Source organism: Armigeres subalbatus, chromosome 2, assembly GCF_024139115.2.
Source record: "Armigeres subalbatus isolate Guangzhou_Male chromosome 2, GZ_Asu_2, whole genome shotgun sequence".
Classification (NCBI taxonomy): Eukaryota; Metazoa; Arthropoda; class Insecta; order Diptera; family Culicidae; genus Armigeres; species Armigeres subalbatus.
The window spans coordinates 122,669,234-122,688,496 of NC_085140.1; the positions used below are offsets into that span (position 1 = coordinate 122,669,234).

Sequence of the window (19,263 nt, forward strand, 5' to 3'; positions counted from 1 at the left end):
TTGCAAAACACAAATAAATGAAAAATGTAGGATTCTGAGACAGCCGAATGTTCCGAAACCACGGATGAGCGGAGAAAAAAAACACGGACGCAGAAAATTTCGAACGTCTTCATTCGCGCGCGGCACACTACGATCCTCGTTCTTATCAGTTACAGGCTAGGGCTCGAAAACTAATGAAAGTAACATGATTTCCAATAGACAACACGTGTTGTTTATTGTCTTATCGGTGCTTTGATGTGCAGAATAGCCTTGAAGACCTTGATCGCTTCGAAGCGGCAGGTCTTACAATCAACGACAGACGATGGAAGAAAGCACGGTGATTGCAATAGAAGCACGTACCTAGAAACCTCGTGAAAAACTAGTTGACACAGAGCTGCGAGGTGGTAATGGCACAGTGGGGGATGTAATGCCAATAAGAAGAATAAGAATTCTTCAAGATCGGTATGATTAATTCAATCGCCAGAGAAGCATATTGAGTGATGATCTCAGTCTAGGTGTTCCTCATCAGATATGCGATATGTAATTTAACTTTCCTAGAATCCTAATGTGGGGTTTCCCCAACAATTAATAAAATTTGAAATTTTCACAGCGCTTGAGCGGTTGCGACGCTTAAGATTCGTGCGCGTAGGTATTTAGTAACCCAACAGCAACTGCGAGATGATGCTAGGTATTGTTTCTTGCACGTCAAGGAAGTTGGAAATTCTGAATGTAGATGCTTTGAACTTCATGGATTGCCCAGAATCCGAAACAGTTATAGAGTTTGTTCTTTCTCTTACCATGAGCTGAGCTTAGAATTCATTCTAAACAAGTCCACATTACACTTTGTTTATATGCTTAGCATTTCTAAATCTAGTTGAGGCACCAGCGCAAAAGTAAGTCACGACTGCATAGTAGAACTTGAAGTGAAGAAAAAACAGTCATTGATTGCCCATTGACGCCAGCGACGACAACTGTCGGCTGGATTGGGTTGTTTAACCTTTTACATTCTTGAATAAATTGAAACTGCTAAAAAACGAACACATGTGCAATTTGAGTACACCAACTGCTTCCGAAAGGTAACCTGCGTCGCCGCTACCGTTGCGGCCCAAGCCCAAGTGTGACGTAGGTCTAGTTACGGTGATGATACTGATGATAGGCGTTCCGGTTGCACCACGCTCGTGTACCGTAAAGTCAGGAAGAGTTGTTTGCATACAAATTGATTAGCAGATTAACGAGACGATTCGCAAGGAAGGCAATCACGATTAGGCTGCATTGGAGCCGTCGGCCAACAAGGTGAAGGGTGCGGCGTTACGGTACTTGTGGTGATCTGATGCCGGAATGTAACACGTGATTTGCGCTAATGGTTTGCGATTACGAAAGAATGATAAGATTCGAGACGTCACTGAACGATTGATTGGCCAAATGTAAATAGGAGAAATGGAAGATAGAGCGGCAAAATATGAGCAGACATGGATGAATTGTTTGACGTTGGTTTTTTTTATAGAATCACAAAAGTTGTGCAAAACAAATTATCCGATGCAACAAAGTTAGTCGTTAAGAGCTCATTAGTCAGAATGACTGAATCTAATTGTTCCACAACAAATGAAGCTCGTAAACGTGATTAAACATATTCTTGGCGCTTGTAAGTGCAAGCTTATTACTTATGCCACCGAGACTAAGTATTTTTTTTATTTTCACTGAGCTGAGCGGATATTTAAATCTTGGATATCGATAAACATTGTTGGATTTAAACAGAAAACATAGAATTTCAATAAATTTGGAAAGCCCTTTGGTTTATAAAACTTCTTTTTTGTGGGATTCTAACTATAGGAATTCTCAAGGAATTTTCAAATTCTAAAGATGTTTCATTCTGTTCAGAAAACACTTCGAAAAATAATAATAATTACAGCATATAAATTAGATGTCTTATCATCATTATGAATTTTTATGAATAATACCTCAAACAACAATAATTTTAATGAAATAACTGCCACCGCCTGTGGTTTATTATGAATCATTCTGAGTACTAATAATGTTGTAAGTCTTTTCGATAAGAAATTGCGGGTTCCAATAACGTATTTCGTCTTTCCTAGCCATAAACTGATTCATATTTCTGAAATTAATTCAAAAATTGAAAATATGTTTTTTTCCTATTTTGTCATTTCCCGTTTTATCACCCCAAAAATAAGATTCGACTGAAAAAATAAAACAATGAAAAAGATGATTTTGTTTCTGAAAAGTGAGCCAGAAGTATTTTCTAACGCCAATTCAGCTGTTATCGCAACGTAACAAAATTGTTTAATAGATTTATACAATCCTTCCCCAAAAAATATGAATATCATAAAATAATACTTCTAGTGCAATCAGTTCCTTCAAAGCTCGTCCTAGTTCCTGTTATTAAAAATAATGCATGATGAATTCGCCCTAAATCAAAGTTAGTTCCTTTAAATTCCATCATTTTTTAAATTTTGCAGATACGTATTTTGGATCAAAAATGTGGATTTTATGATGATGTAAGGTGCAATCAAACCATTTGTTGATATCATGTCGTCTTATCAAGGGATGGTAAAAAGTTTGTAAATTGGATTCTGTTGATAACCATAATGCGTATCAATCACCAAATAATTTACTATTTTATAAATTGTAAAATGATAACACGCACCATTTGCGTGGCAGCACTTTTTTCCCATTTTTAGTTCACATTCAACTCATAGTGCAATGGCCATAGCCGTCACGTTAAGGGTTGATATATTGCGCTCGATTCGCGTCGTGCTAGATCAACTGCAAATGTGTTCTTATTGTCAATTAAACTGATTTAATGCAAAACATGAACAACAGAAGGTAACTCGAGCAAGCCGTTCCCTGCAGCTAAAACCTATCAGATTTGCGCTTATCGATTGTTTTAATGATTGGATTGACTGGAAAACGGATACGATGAAACAATATAAAGGTATCAGTGCTAGATAGGAAGGAAGTATAATGACGACGGCTCAGTCTGGCAAGGTCAGGAAACATGCAACTCAAGCAGCACAACTGTTCGTTCGCAGGTGAACTACCTACTTATTCCGATTCGTGCAGCATGGGTTAACTGGACTGGAAAATGATTGATTTATTATTTTTCGCCATTCTGAGAAACCGCCAAGTTGATCTTATTTGTTTTTGACACCTGACGAAACGGATATCACTATCAATATGACCTTCAAATAGTGATCGGCCATTGACGCAACGATTCCACAAATGCCCATCTTAGAGAACCTGTTTGTAAGCATGATTGGAAAAAATCTATCCCATGCACGTCACTCGCGGCACTAGACAATATTGGCACAAAACATCGCCCCCTCTACAGTGACTTCCCGGTGGATGAAAAGCATTCTTGTAAAGTGATGATACCCAGCTCGCGTTCGATCACCGGCAGGCAGATTGCTAACGTCGTTAAAGGTAATCACGTTGGGCACAGGTGGATGGGGCAATTTGTGGCAAATGCGAAAAAAAGAAACTTCTTCCATAGTGTGCGCGTGGCGAGCAATAGATCGGGCAATAAATTGTTGACTTTGCCGATTGTAGCCGGGTCAGCGAGCATTTGCTAATGGGCTGTGGGGGTAATTATTATTGAAGACGATACAAAAACAACAATGGCTATACATTGGTAGTATGGGCAGCACAATCATTGTATTTTGGGTTCACGTGCCAAATTTAATGGTAGGTTTAGCGAAATACTTTGTTTTCTGTTTTTGGTTAATTGATTATATTTTATTTATTATTATTTATTTTTCAAAAAATTTGAAAAACTGATTGTATATAATGAAATTGACTCTTTCATAATTCTGATTGGGAAGCGACATGTTTGTTAGATTGATCGATCATGTCCTTAAGCATATTATATATTAAGGGTATGCGATACATACTTTTTCCTGGCGAAACGAAACCAAATTAAAAATGTGGTTGGCGAAACGAAATGTAGTTTTTTCCGAGTCTTCAAACGATACGAAATCTAGATCCATTTGATTCAAAATTTTACGAAATGAACGAATGTAGGGTGGGTGTACCAATTGTCGCCATACTTAAGAACAACTATTAAAAAAAAAAATAAGTAAAAGGCATGTGGGTGAACTTTATACATCAAGGAAAAGGTTTTGCTTTCTGCTCCTTAGAACAGCTGTGAAAACCACAATAAAATTTATTATTAGCCTCAAAATTAATTAATCCATAATAGGAACACATGCACCAGTTGTGGCACTATTATTAATTTTGGTTCCTTATTTGGCAAATCCCATTGTTTTCTTATGGGACTGGCCAAATAGGGACCACTAGTGCGACAACTGGTGCAAAGGATGTTAAAAATTAAGCAAAATCATTTTTTACAATTATTCTTTGCTTGTTTTGGAAGAGATCAAAGGTGTTCTCGTATCATATGAATATGCTTTATCGATATGAACTTGGTTTGCGGTGATTTGATCGGCCATTTGACATATAAAGCACTAGTGCGACAACTGGTGCTATAGCCACAACTGGTACATCTAGCCTATTATTGAATCAGTTTTGCATTATGAATGCAATTTTTATTATAAAATCTAAGGCAAAATATCACGTGTAATTTGACATGATGTTATTTATATGTCAATTTGACTCCCACGTCTCAGCATGGTTGCACCATCCTCCTGTGCCCAACGTGGAGCATTTCCATAATAACTTCAAACGCGATGCGGAAAGCGAGGAAGCAACCAATCGGGCTGTGCTTCTGCACAACTGTTTCAGATCCCGAATGGTTTCGAAAAACCATTGTATTGAAAAATTGGCTGAATGTTTAAGTATATTTAAGAGTAGGAAACCCAAATCATGTCAGTATCGATTAGGGGAGACTGGAGGGATTTGATTCCCTTTTCTCATTTTGGTTTCTACACATACTCTCTGAGAAATTTATAATTAAAAATTTATATCTTATGCTCTCTATTCTTTTTAAATATTTCCCCTCCAAAATATGCAGACTGTCCGTCCTGCTGTGGATATTCATGACCGATTATTGCTGTGGACTTTGACAGCGCAAACGATCTTAAAATTTGGGGAGACTTAATCCCCTTTTTAAGGTATCTACGCAATAATGAATTATTTTTCGAGCCTACCCTTCATCAACTGTCATATCTACAAAAAATAGAGGCCTGAGAACGAATTTGTATTTCTTTTGGGTTTTTTCGTCAAATTTTTGTAATTGCAAATTGCGATTAATAAAGTAAGCTAAGCGGAATATAAAACAAAGGCATCGCTTCTCAAGGTACGCATTTAACTATTTACAGTGGTAGTTTAGTCAATCAGTCTGCTGCAATTTAGATTTCTAGTTAAAAAATTGCGGATTTTGATCCTTTGATTCGAAACGGTGGACGGATTTCGGTTCAGGAGGTGTTGATTTAATTCATTATTTTATCAGATTTTTCGTTGTTTCTAATGTGTAAATGTACAGCACTTTAAAGGAAGAGGCCTTTGTGCTACTGGGGAAAAAAATGGGGAAAAAACAATGTTTTTTTAATAACTCCGGAACGCAATGGCCGATTGGGCCAATTTTCAAAAGCGAAAAATTAGGAAGCATTCCGCATCGAATGCAAATCGGATAATTCTTTGTACACAAAAGTGTGTCTCACATTTTTTGTATACACACACACATGCCCTCCTTAAGACGCGCGGCTACAAAGCAAGACCATGCTGGTTTCGATTCCCGGTGCCGGTCTAGAAAATTTTTGGATTGAAAATTGTCTCGACTTCCGTGGGCATAGAAGTATCATCGTGCTAGCCTCATGATATACGAATGCAAAAATGGTAACCTGGCTTAGAAATCTCGCAGTTAATAACTGTGGAAGTGCTCAATGAACACTAAGCTACGAGGTGGCTCTGTTCCAGTGTGGGGATGCAATGCCAATAAGAAGAAGAAGACACACACACATGCATACATTCAAAATTCCATATAATTCAATTCTGAATGTTATTATTCAACGACGGAAAGCCCAAAAATCATGAAACAGACATATTATATAAAATGAAAAACGGTTAACCGGTAATTTTCCCTCGAAAAAGGCAGAATACAGCCTGCCGAAACGTCGGGAAATTCAAAATTTAGGCGTTTTGAGATCAATTCTGAATTTAGAAAACTTAACTATTCATATCCGCCTATTTTCAGATTTTATTAAATTATCTAAAATTCTCTACGTTATACCACAGGTTGCTTCTGTATCTCCGAAGATTTAATATTAAATAGCGTCGTCGGGGGTGACATTGTTGTAGTAGTAGCGGATTGTGTTAAAATAATAATCGGAAATACGAAATGAAAGCATGAATTATTTGAATGAGATTTGAATTTCTAAATCGAAGCAATCGGCGTTCGAATAGTAGGCGCCCATTAGTACACGAATATGAACTCGATTGACAGAACAAAACAAAGAACGAGACGATACTAATTCGAATATTGGGTACATCTTCTATGTATCACTAGAGCTACTCGTTCTGTCAGAGCATAGTTGTAAGTACACAGCACATGATAATTCAGATATTCGACGGATGTCCTAAGGATATTCGCTCGGCCACGACATGGCGCGGTTGGTAGCTGGCCATGATTCGGGGTATTTTTTTGTGTAAAAGAGAGAAAGTAGGAGAAAAAGAAGAGATAAGAAATGCTCTCCGGTGGAAATAGACGGAGAAGCAAAGGTACAAGATGGTACGAAAAGAAAAGGAGAAAAAAAAACAGAAAAATGCGAAGAAAAAGATTGAAAAAAATGCTCTCCGGTGGAAATAGACGGAGGAGCAAGAGTACAAGATGATCTGAAAAAGAGAAAACAGAGTTTTAAACTTTGGTAGTGATGGACAGAGTACAAGGACAAAAAAAAGAAAGAAAGAAAGGAAACAGTTGGCCTTTTCCTGAGATAGACGTAGAGCCACAAAAATAATATGAAAATCAATGAAAAAGAACGATGGTTGAAGATTTTCTGATTTTGTTGTTTGATCGATATTCTTGGGACTAGAAAACTAACATGACAGAGAATTGAAAATTCAACAAAGTGTTGTTTTGCGATTTTTTTAACCAAATAGAATTATAGAAAAGAGTAGAGGTGAGCGGGATTGTAGTAGTAGCGGATTGTGTTAAAATAATAATCGGAAATACGAAATGAAAGCATGAATTATTTGAATGAGATTTGAATTTCTAAATCGAAGCAATCGGCGTTCGAATAGTAGGCGCCCATTAGTACACGAATATGAACTCGATTGACAGAACAAAACAAAGAACGAGACGATACTAATTCGAATATTGGGTACATCTTCTATGTATCACTAGAGCTACTCGTTCTGTCAGAGCATAGTTGTAAGTACACAGCACATGATAATTCAGATATTCGACGGATGTCCTAAGGATATTCGCTCGGCCACGACAATTGTGTCACTGTTTCAACTACCTAGAATGCTTGTAGAATAGATTGAAAGTATTTGAGGGCAAGAAGACTAAAATATAAGAGATCTTTTTGAACGATTTTGCTCTACGACCTCCAGACGGCCGGTGAGAACGATGATCCATTCTCACCGCCCAGACCCATTGTCACCCCCGATGGCTGTAGCTCGTGTGATGAAAGATAATGATGAAAAACGGAATAAAGACCATGAAAAAAGTTGTCTGAAGGCTTCCAAGCCTCTTTAAAGAAAGCTTCCGAGCCTGTTGAAAGAAGGCTTCCGAGCCTCTAGAAAGGAGGCTTCCGACCCTGTTGAAGGGGATTCCGAGCCTCTTCAACGGAGACTTCAGAACCTTTTTAAACGAGGCTTGCAAGCCTCTTGAAAGAACACTTCTGAGCCTGTTAAAGGAAGATTACGAGCTGCTTTGAAAAAGGCTTCCAAGCCTCTTGTAACGAAGGTACTGAGCTTTTTTGGAAAAAGTCTTCATGCCTCTAATACGAAGGCTCCCGTACCTTCAGATTCTATTCTCTCGCCGATTTGTCCTTATGATCTTTTGACCCTCAACCCTTCATACATTGTGCTGGTTGTGATGGGTAGGAATCAAATCAATAGGCATCGATATACTGATTGCCATGCATATTATGTACAATACAAAGTTTAGGAATAAGAAAATATACAATCTTCAAAAGTTTATTAATAAATTTATATTTGAATTGAAGGGGTCAGAGACAGAAAAGTGTTAGCGACAATTTGGTCTAAGTTGAGTTGACGACAACAAAACATGCTCACAAGTTCACTGAAAATTAGTAATTTTTTGAACATGCGTACAATTAGTATGAAACGAAAAAATATCGAAAAACTCATTTTTCTCAAAACTAACTTTTTGTCACTTACACACCTTTGCGTTCGAAACCCCCCCGAGGTGTAAACTGATACGCTAGCAGTAATTAGCTTTCTTCTTCTTCTTACTGGCATTACATCACCACACTGGGACAGAGCCGCCTCGCAGTTTAGTGTTCATTAAGCACTTCCACAGTTATTAACTGCGAGGTTTCTAAGCCAAGTTACCATTTTTGCATTTGTATATCATGAGTCTAGCACGATGATACTTCTATGCCCACGGAAGTCGAGACAATTTTCAATCCGAAAATTGCCTAGACCGGCACCGGGAATCGACCCAGCCACCCTCAGCATTGTCTTGCTTTGTAGCCGCGCGTCTTACCGCACGGCTAAGGAGGGCCCACAATTAGCTTTAAAACTTAGATTTAAATTAATTTTTAATAATTTTTAGATTGGATGGAATTAAATAAATAATAATCTAATAAATAAGTCTAATAATATCCTTGTTGAGGACACTTGTAGAGCTTTGCTTTGAGAAATTATCTTCGTCTAACAGTCTTAATTTTAAGGAATCTTGCCAAAATTTATTGTAGAGTTAAAGAGAAAAGTTATTGTAGAGATTCTGGTCAAACTTTGAAAGAATGTTTCATAAAAATTCAAAAGCAATGCTTGTGGAAATCCAAATATTGTCTCAAGTTAATTCAAACGAGTTTCCCTTGGAAATTCAAAAGGATTTCCAGTGGACCAAAGTTCAAAGAATTCATTTTTAAACTATTTCCTGGAAAAACTCAAATGAATTCGTGGAAGTGTTTCGAGGAGGTGGCTAAGGAGGCCCTTTTGGATACATCGAAAACAACTTTGCGAGAAAATTCATGAATTTATTTCTAGTAAGTGCAAAGAAATATTTAGAAGATTCTTCCTTGAATTTTTTCTGAAGATTGAATCATTTACCTGGTGAATCCAGTAGAATTTGAAAATTATAAACAAAAGATTTTCCGTGGGAATTGAAAATTTCTTTGGAAGTTGGAAATTACCAAGAAAAATCTTCCGGGGATTTACAGTACTTAGTTACAAATAATTTATCTTATTAAGAAAATTATTTTGAGCTTTTAAGTGGAATGTCTTCACTTGTCATAAGACGAGTTTGTACAATCCCATTGAATTCCACCACTTAATTGTATAAGACACTGAAGACGGCCTTACTGTTGAGGTCGAAATACGTATCTGTCAAGATACAATTAAGTGGTGGAATTCAATGGGATTGTACAAACTCGTCTTATGACAAGTAATTTATCTTGTTCTGTTCAGCTTTTAGGCCATTGAGATGGGAAGTAGGCTTTGAAATCAACATAAATCGAAAACAAATCGCCACACACCAAACACGGAGTTCCATCCCATTTTTAAGAACATGATTGCATCAAAAGTAAGTGTCTTTTAATTGCAATTTGCTATCAATAAAGTAAGCTTAGTGGAATACAAATCAAAGGCATCGCTTCCCAAGGTACGCATTTAACTATTTACAGTGGTAGTTTAGTCAATCAGTTCAGCTTCAATTTAAAGTTCATAGTTAAAAAATAGCTGTACGGATTTTGATCCTTTGATTCGAAATCCGTCCAAGGTGTTGATTTGATTCATTATTTTATCACATTTTCCGTAGTTCTAATGTGTAAATGCGCAACACTTTAAAAGTAGAGGCCTTCGTGCTACTGTATTAACGATAAACGTTGTATTTGCTTTCGTTGTCTATTTTCTAAAGCCTTTTTCACATACTGAGGTGCTTGTATGGATTTCTATGCCCCACTAAGTTTCCACTGAAGGTTCAAGAGAACTTTTCTTAGGAATTGAAGAGTTAGAATTCCAGATAATTTTTCGTGGAAATAGCAATGATATCCTTAAAAATTTCATACAATTTTCCGTTGAAATATCAAAAATCCCACCGTGAAAAATAAGAAAAACTTCGATCGTAAATTTCGAAGGATTTCCCGTTGAAATCCAAAAAATTATCGTTGAAATAGATTTTTTGAAGAGTCGTTTGGCAGAAACCCATTTTGTAGAATGCAACAATGCCCAACAAACATTGGAGGAGAATAAAGCGCTTATGTGACTGTTACGTGCTGTTACTGTTCGAAGATGGTCTAGTAGTCTAGAAATTCGAACACATCGACATAGAAAGAGAGGAACCTGAACAAAATATGACTAGAAAACATCGTGATGGGAAGGTTATCGAGATGTAGAAGTCCCGAATGTATGTAGATTGAAGGAACCGAGAAAACCATCGACATAGGGAGAGATATCGATATATAGAACATCGACGGAGACGAGCCAGCCTAGGGCTGAAAGTCTCATTAATAAAGATACTAAAAAAAGAACATCGAGATGTAGAGCGTCGACTGTATAGCTAAAACTCATTCTCTATCTGGTAAAAGAACGAATGTCGCAAGAGAGAATTCTCTTAGTCGACTTCCCCTCTTTTAAATAAAAGTAACAATAAGCAGCCCATCAAACAATTTATGTTGAATAAGCTAGTTTTTTGGCTGAAGAAGACTACATTTGGTTGAATAAGTGCTATATCAGCTTCCAATGTTTGTTGGGAGAAGATTTATTTGCGGTTTATAACCTCAGAATGCAGGTTCTCATTTTCTTGTTTTCTGAGGTGATAAACTACAAAGAAACCCCCTGCTTTACACTTTAATTCAAAAGAGGGGAAGTCGGTGAAGAGAATCCTCTCTTGCGACATTTGCTCTTATCCAGATAGTGCTTGAATTTCTTTGTTGGTAAGTCCAAAAGTTGTTTGGCCTAATATACCACATTTGGCTGAAGCCCATCTAATCTAAAATTACTTTGCCGAAAATGTCATTTGGTAGAACAGTTCCTTTGGCAGAAAAAAAAATTGACCGTGACTGAAATATTTGTTTTGCTGAAAGGGCATTTTCAGCCAAAGGACTTTTTCTGCCAAACGACCATTTCTACCAAATTAAATTTTCGGCCAAATGATCTAATCGGTTAAAAGAATTTTTCGACCGAATGACATTTTTAGCCAAAAAAAACTGTTAGAGCAAAAAACTTTTTCGGTCAAATTACCAATCCGGCCGAATGAGGCTTTCGGCTGTTTGTCGCTTTCCCCCAAATGTCATTTTCGGTCAAACCATTTTCGACCTGATACCGTCCTGGACAAACGTTTAATTCGGCCTAATGGAATTTGGCTAGAAGACTTTTGGTCTAACTAGTTATTCGAACAAATGGCTTTTCGTCGAATGATTTTCGGCCAAACGACAGGTAGGGCCATTTGGCCGATAGACACAAGGCCGAAAGGTGTTTGGCCGATTATGTAATTAGGCCGAACAAACTATTAAGCCAAAACCCATCCGGCCGACTATTTTATTTAGCTGAAATAGAAATACGGCCGAAAATGTCATTCAGCCGACTGGCCATTCGGCCGAAAAAGTAGTTTGGCCAAAAAGTTATTTGACCGTAATGGTCGTTTTGGTCAAAAATGTTATTTGGCTAAACGGGTGGATATTTTTGACCATATTACCGTTCAGTAATCAACATTTTCGACCAAATGACGCTTTCTGTCATACATCCATTTCGGCGTAACGACTTTTTCGGCCTTATAACATATTCAGCTAAACGACCATATCATCCAAATGACGTATTAGAGAAGAGTGCTTTTTGGCCAAATTGCCAATTCGGCCGTATGTTGCTTTGGCAAAACTGTTTTTCGTTGTATAACCGTTCTGCCCAAACGTTCATTTCGATCAAATACAATTCGGCTGGATGATTTTTGACTTAACGTATTATTCGATCTAATGGCTTTAGCCAAATAATTTTCGGTCAAACGACCCTTCTTCTTTTTAATAGTTTTTCATTGAATTTTCGAGGAATTTCTTATGTACAATACAATGAATTCCCTGTAGAAATTAAAAAAATCCTTCAAAAATCCGTTTGTTTTTCGTTGAAATACCAAACGGTTTCCCGTATAAAAATTAAAAAACCCTGATTAATCCACCTAGCGGTGATGGTGCCTTTCTCGTGAATTATAAAAATAGCATTTTGGCCATTACTCTTGAGCCCATAGTCCGATCTGGCCAATTTTTCAATAGGAAACAATGGAAGAATATCCTGCGTCGAATGCAACTTGTTGCGAGTGAATCGGTTAAGGATAAGTGCCTGAAAAATGAGTGACATTTTTTTACAACTTTTTTCTATAAAAAAGTGGTATTTTGGCCATAACTTTCGAGCCCATAGTCCGATCTGACCAATTTTCAATAGGAAACAATGGTAGAGTATCCTGCGTCGAATGCAACTTGTCGCGAGTAAATCGGTTAAGGATAAGTACTTGAAAAATGAGTGACATTTTTTTGGGGTGGGTGCGCACAGACACACACACACACACACACACACACACACACACACACACACACACACACACACACACACACACACACACACACACACACACACACACACACACACATACACACAGACATCACCTCAATTCGTCGAGCTGAGTCGATCGGTATATAACACTATGGGTCTCCGAGCCTTCTATAAAAAGTTTGTTTTTGGAGCGATCATATAGCCTTTACGTATACTTAGTATACGAGAAAGGCAAAACCACGTAGAATCCCGAATTTCGGGGATCTTCTTTTCGCAAATCTTAGAATATTTTCTCATAAAGGTGCAAAGACAAAAAATCACTACGCCGATCCATTCCACTGCCCGTTAAATTTGCTTCCGGTATGTCAACGTAATTAATTACGAGATAAATTATGACCGCAGCCGGTAGTTTACGGATCGGCTAACATCTCTACACCTAGTATCAATATTTTCTTGTAAATTTTGATTTTTTTTTTGCATTTCATTGAATGATGTGTGTTTTTAAGCATCATCTAAATATTATTTGTCGTAAACTTCTTTTGTTATCAAATATTAAATTAAAAAAAAAATCACATGGTTCAACTGTCTCCCCCCCCCCCTCGCCACATGTGGTTCATTGTGGTCACTTTCCAATCCCCTGTCCCCCTGTATAACCACGTGGTTTCTGGACGGCCCTTAGGATAGATAATACGTATTTGAAATTTGACTCATGCGTTGAAAAATTATACAAAACTGTTCGCTTCATAAATACGCTCTCTCTCACTTTCCTGTGATAGTCTAAAACAGTCCTAAGACAGAGAATATGTGTTCCAAATTTGGTGGAAATTTGGTCAAAGGGTTCATAATTTAAACTGAATCCTAAACTTTAAACTGAATTTAAACTCCTCCCTTACACCCTGATTTGCAGTTTTTAAATTGATTTGTTATTAAGTTCATTTCGAATCAAATGAATAGTGTTGAATATTCTCGATAAGGTAATTTGAAATATCGCACACGGCCGTTTAACGATATTTATCAATCTTTCCCCAAGGACCCTGACGGATCCAAACCTGCTCCAAATGTTTCAGGGTAGCCAAATCTGTCTATGTCTATTAGCTGGTGGCATCTAATCTGACAAGTTCCATTTTGAAGGTGAAATAATAAATTTGCCGCCATAGGTATTCAATTTCCCATATGTGTTAAAGTCAATAAATCGCTGCACTTAATAATAATTCTAAGGTTAAGTATTACATTCCCAATTCCTAAAAAGCGCTGAATGCATTCGGATTGTCCGTAAATTTCAGAATTATAAAGATTATATGTCATCTGAATTAGTTGTTACGAAACAAGCAGCAGCCATGTTCTTGTTCCACTCCAAGTAATCCCAAATGTGCTCATTCATGTTGAATTTATTCCCGATCCGAAATCCTGCTGAATCTCGTTCTCTCGTGGAAATCGAATACCGACAATAAAATTCCCATGGTGAGACCGTCTCCACAACAGAATTAATTCAAGTTCGCTCTATGCGTAGTATTTTAGCTATCGTTAAATGTGTCGCCAATATTTCTGGTCAAACATCTTTTTGGTACGGATGTGTGGAGCCATGGTACCTCCCCCACTATTATGGATCAATTAGTGTTGAAACCAATTTTCATAATTCACTAAAAAATGTAGGAGGTTGGAACTTTGAGTGTAAAAACGGTTCTGGAATCGTTTATGAATCAATTTTTGATTGGCACAGTGTTTCATGCATAAAATTTCATTAAAATATAGCCAAAAGCTAAATATTTGAACCGTGGTCAAAAATCATATTATGGATCACTTTTGGAAGCGGTCACAATTATGGATCAATTTGGTACATATTATGGTTCAGTATACTGATACACCCAGGTGTTTTTTTACGCGGTTGGAATTCATTAATTTCTCGGTTAACCTGAATTTTTACAGTTTTTCAAATACCCCCTGAATTTTCTTTGATTTTTTGTGAATTTTTTGGTGGGGTTAACTCATTGCTTCATTGACGATGAAGGTCTTAAACGACCAAAACCAAACCGTGTAAAAAAAACCTGGGTGTATTCTCATTTTCATCACCATATGGCCTCCACATATTTATGGACAATCCCTAAATTAGAGTGAGAAATGTCTTCGTTCATAAAAACAGCTTGTTTTATAAGCAAAAAATACACAAAGTAAAAGATGAATGATCGTGGATCATCCATACATTAATTCACGTTTGAAGGGGTGTGGAAGGATGGAGTAGTTCCACAGCAGCTTGAATAGTTTAGATGGCTTGAATTATTTCACCTACATTTGGATTGAAGCTCCAAATCAATCATAGTTTTTTTAACGGGCATCTTCAACTCATAGAACCGTTTGAACATGGATAACATTCTATTCCAGCGTGTCTTGATATCAGCCATCGATAAAAGTTATTTTCCGAACTCAGAACGGACATAGTCTTGTAGCAAATATTTTTTCACAGGTGATTGCCGAAAGAAAATTCCCTTTCACCAAGCGAACTTCTTCATTTGCTCGCAAGACTGTTGAGGGCCCAGGGTTGATATTCTTAGGGGGTGACTTAAGATGACGTTGCAGTGTTGTGAAAGGAACCTGGCGAAGGTTTGACGCCTTACGGATTATTTCCGTTTTTACGAGCATCGAATGCTGCTTTTTATAAAGCTTCGGAATTGTATTGCATCCGTTTTTAATGTTTCTTGCAAGTTAAAGAAGATACGCTATGATGAGATGCTAAGGCCAGAGAAATAATGATAGATGGTTTTAACTGAATCTTATTGAATTTCAATTTCGACGGATTTCCATAGATTTGTTTATATCAGATCTCGGTGGTTTTAGCAGACCGACGAATTCCCAAGAACGACTCGGCAGTGTGTGAGAATCACTAGATTCAGGAAAATACTTCAATGGAAAGTGATCCATAATTGTGGGAATCTACTCGTTTCGGTCACAATTATGGATCACTTTAATATTCTTTAATTTTTAACAGAATAAAACGAAAATGATGGAAACTCTGTGTGATTTGTGAAAAACATACCTTAATTTTGGTGTACGAACCATTTTTTCACTTTGATATGAAAAATTTAACGATTTTAAAGCTTATGAATGAAGCAACCACTTCTTATGAAGCCACAAAAAATGTTGATATTTTGACAGATGTTCAACAGCAAGTTTTCAAATGCGCATAACTACCATTGTTTTTGGGTTGAAAAACATGATAAATGCAATAAATGTTAGAAAATAAGTGTTTTTATGTAACAAAAATATATGCGGAGTTACATTATTGATATCAAGCTAGAAATTTAATGTCAAACACAAAAGTGATCCATAATTGTGGGTGATCCATAATTGTGGGAGGAGTGTATCATTATTAATTTGCATTCGCATGATATTTTTCGCACTTTGACGTACGTTGAACCGATCCGTTGAATATTCAGTGTTATGATGATTGCGTTGTGGATCAAAACTGCCATGTTTAAAAACATTAAATTTGTTTCTTCAATTAGTAAATTCGTAAAATATAATTCCAGTAGTCCACACTAATCGCAAAATTTCATTGCACTGAGTTCATTCCAAGGCTGTCATTATTGACTTAGTCACATTCAATCCTCCTTGACACTGACCTAGTTTGGTAACTATTTCGCAAAGTAGGTCACCGTATATGGTCCTGTACTACGCAGGAGCTTGTGCAACAAACTGATCTTTTATCTTCATGAGAATACCTAACTTCAATTGTACATATTTTTATTCCTAATCATCAATACTGAGAAAACTGTAACACCTACAATGTAACACAGTTCCCCAAGTTCCGTTGTCGACGCAGCATTGAGGAAATTTGCGACGACTGGCTACTTTGTAGCGTTTAGTAACCACCGACCTCACATCGAATGCAACCCTTTAAATCGGACGAGGTACGCAGTTCAATTATTCATTAATTTCAAAACCCAAAAGTAACAAACACACTCCAGTGGCCGACCGATACGACTTTGGCTAGTCGCACCATCAAATGGTTTCCAGTTCTCCAAAGTATAAAAGAAGGTATTTGGTTTCGATTCCTATTTCAAGTATGTGCGATATCATCTTGCCATATATACATATTGATACTGCTCTCCAAACAGAGTGAGCAGAAACAGCAGCACGGCAAACATCATACACCACCGCGATGGAAAACAGAGAACCGAAACTGCTCCATGGAAAAACTGGAAAAATCAATGACTGACGTAAGCAAGACGAATTAATTTCGTGTGACCCGATGCCACCAGTGCTCGCGAATAACAAGGCTTCAATGTAATGATTTTAACTACGTCGTCATTTCCTGCCAGGGCCCAGGAAGTGCAAGGACGACTTCCTTCCCACGTATTGCTTACATAATCCTAGCCAGTAGGACTCACCAGTAGTAGGCCACTGTGTCGCCCAATCCGTTCTTTACGTTCCGGTCCAGCAGATTGTAGCAGATATTGGTCGAAGCACCTTCCATCCACTTCACAAAGATCGGACCTTTAGAGATGTCGAAGTTGTACGAGAAGAAGTTCTTTGGGTCGTAGGGTGTCTCCCAATGGAACTGCTTAGCCACATTACTCCAGAATTGTGCAGGATTGTCGATGGACTGCTGATAGAACTCCTGATACTGCTCTAAGCTGTTGATGTACGCCTTTGAGGCGATATCAGGGTGCGGGTTGAAAACCTTCGGTTCCGAGGGCATTGTGTCACACTTCAGTTGTTCACCACCAGACAAATTATCACTTTCCTTCCCAAAGATCACAATCACTACGTTCAAACTCGCACTGTCACTCAACTACTGTCCCTCGAAAGAAAAGTGCTAGAAGGGAAGAACGAATTTTCTAGCCTAATCGATTCACGGCCGTCTGGAGAATAATGCTTTGCTCCGCGAACGCGTGTTCTCCCCCCGAATCGTACTTCACACTCTCAATGCTGTTCAGACACTACCCGAGTAAAATACGTTTCGCGCATGTGGACTTCCCGCGCGTTAGCTCTGCTCCGAGAGAGTTCGCAAAGCACTCACAGCTGGTGTCAATAAATGCAAACAATAATCTCTGTACACACCACATGTACTCACTCACTTCCTTCGAAATATTTGTCTATACCACAAGTGGGTAATCTCACAGACTTTGTTGATATCACAGCAAAAGCAAAACACAGCGAACGAGCCGCAATAAATTTACTCCTTACGAGACACTATTCAGAACATCCATCCGCAGTGGAATACTCACAGCGACTGAGCAGAATTGCTTCCGTGCTCGTCCAGCTGTATGGGATTTTCTTTAGCTTTAGCTCTGACCACGCGAGGTGCACTCACTCACCTCAATTACGATCGTGCGATATGACTATAGAATGAGAGTGCATATAGGATTCTACTCAACGAAGTGCGCTCTATTATAAAGCCATGTGTGCAATTTCCTTCGCGGGAAGTAAAGGACTTCGGTGAAAAGTAAATCAAATGTGCTTATGCGGGAAAATGGTCTGAAACGCATTTAGGACGCATTGGGAAATTATGAGACAAAGCAAATGGAACTTTGTTAGTGAAGCAGCCCGCCCATACTACTCGATACAATTTCAGCGAGGTTCGCTCTTCCTAATGTAAAAATATACCTATTTATTTTGAATGCCGTTGTTATTTGCACTGCTGATTTTCTTTTTATTTACACAAAAGATTGACCAGTATGATAAGTGAAGCCAATTTTTCAGTTTTTTTCAACTAATCTTTTAGTTCATTTATTTGTATGTTTCCTATAATGTTTAATAGTTAGGGGAACTGAGGGTAGCACGCCCAAAGGGTCAAAACGCCCCACCCTTGAATAAGACTAAATATCCTCATTGTGATTAATTTCAATAGGCTATATGATCAAGATATGGAAAATATTGCCATAGAATACATACATTTCATGATTGTACTCTAATTATACATGAAAAACTGGAAAAAACGATTTTTGCTTGTTTTGATGCAATTTTGGTATTTAGTCTTTCTATCGCTATTACACATTGATAAATTGAAAATTAAGCCATGAGCCATGCTGCTTACTCGTATTCTTTTTATTCCACACGAAATCGTCGTCAAAATCGGTCTTAATATGATTTTATGGGTTCTCAAACTTCTGAGGTTGGTGTGGGTAGAGGTGTGCGCCGCCGCGCCACGCCGCCGCCGCCGCCGCCGACATTTTTGCATCGGCGCGCCGCCGTTTAAAAATTGTCACGCCGCTTATCTATAATTTTCCACGCCGATACAAATTTGAAGATGTCCGCAGAATTTTGGAAGTGGAAGTGGAAATTCTAAACATTCAATGGATTTCCTGTATAATTTCCTGATCCATCACGTTGAAACACCAGAGATTTTTCCGTGAAGATACCAATGATTTCCATGTAAATCCCATACAATTTCTACTTGAATTTTTGAAAATCACTCCGTAAAAACTAAGAAAAACTTTGTGTGTAAATTGCGAAGGATTTCTCTTTGAAATCCAAAGAATTTACCATTGAAATTAATTTTTGAATGGAAAAGAGGCGTTCAGCAGAAAGCCATATGGAAGGAGATCACAAGGCTGAAAGTTGTTTCGCCGAATATGTCGTTTAACCGAAAAGACTATTTGGTAGAAGCCTATCCGAGCAAAGATTGAGAGCAAGTCGATA

At 37.7% G+C, this 19,263-nt stretch overlaps 1 protein-coding gene across 1 annotated transcript in view; it reads right to left on the minus strand.

Moving 5' to 3' along the window:
• Positions 1 to 17,852, minus strand: part of LOC134210779 (acetyl-coenzyme A synthetase) — a 55,770-nt gene extending 37,918 nt beyond the window's left edge. The window contains exon 1 of the mRNA XM_062687037.1: positions 17,010 to 17,852. Within this exon, the coding sequence (XP_062543021.1) occupies positions 17,010 to 17,320 (311 nt within the window). The 5' untranslated portion in view covers positions 17,321 to 17,852. The remainder of the gene's footprint in view (positions 1 to 17,009) is intronic.
• Positions 17,853 to 19,263: the final 1,411 nt, after the last annotated feature.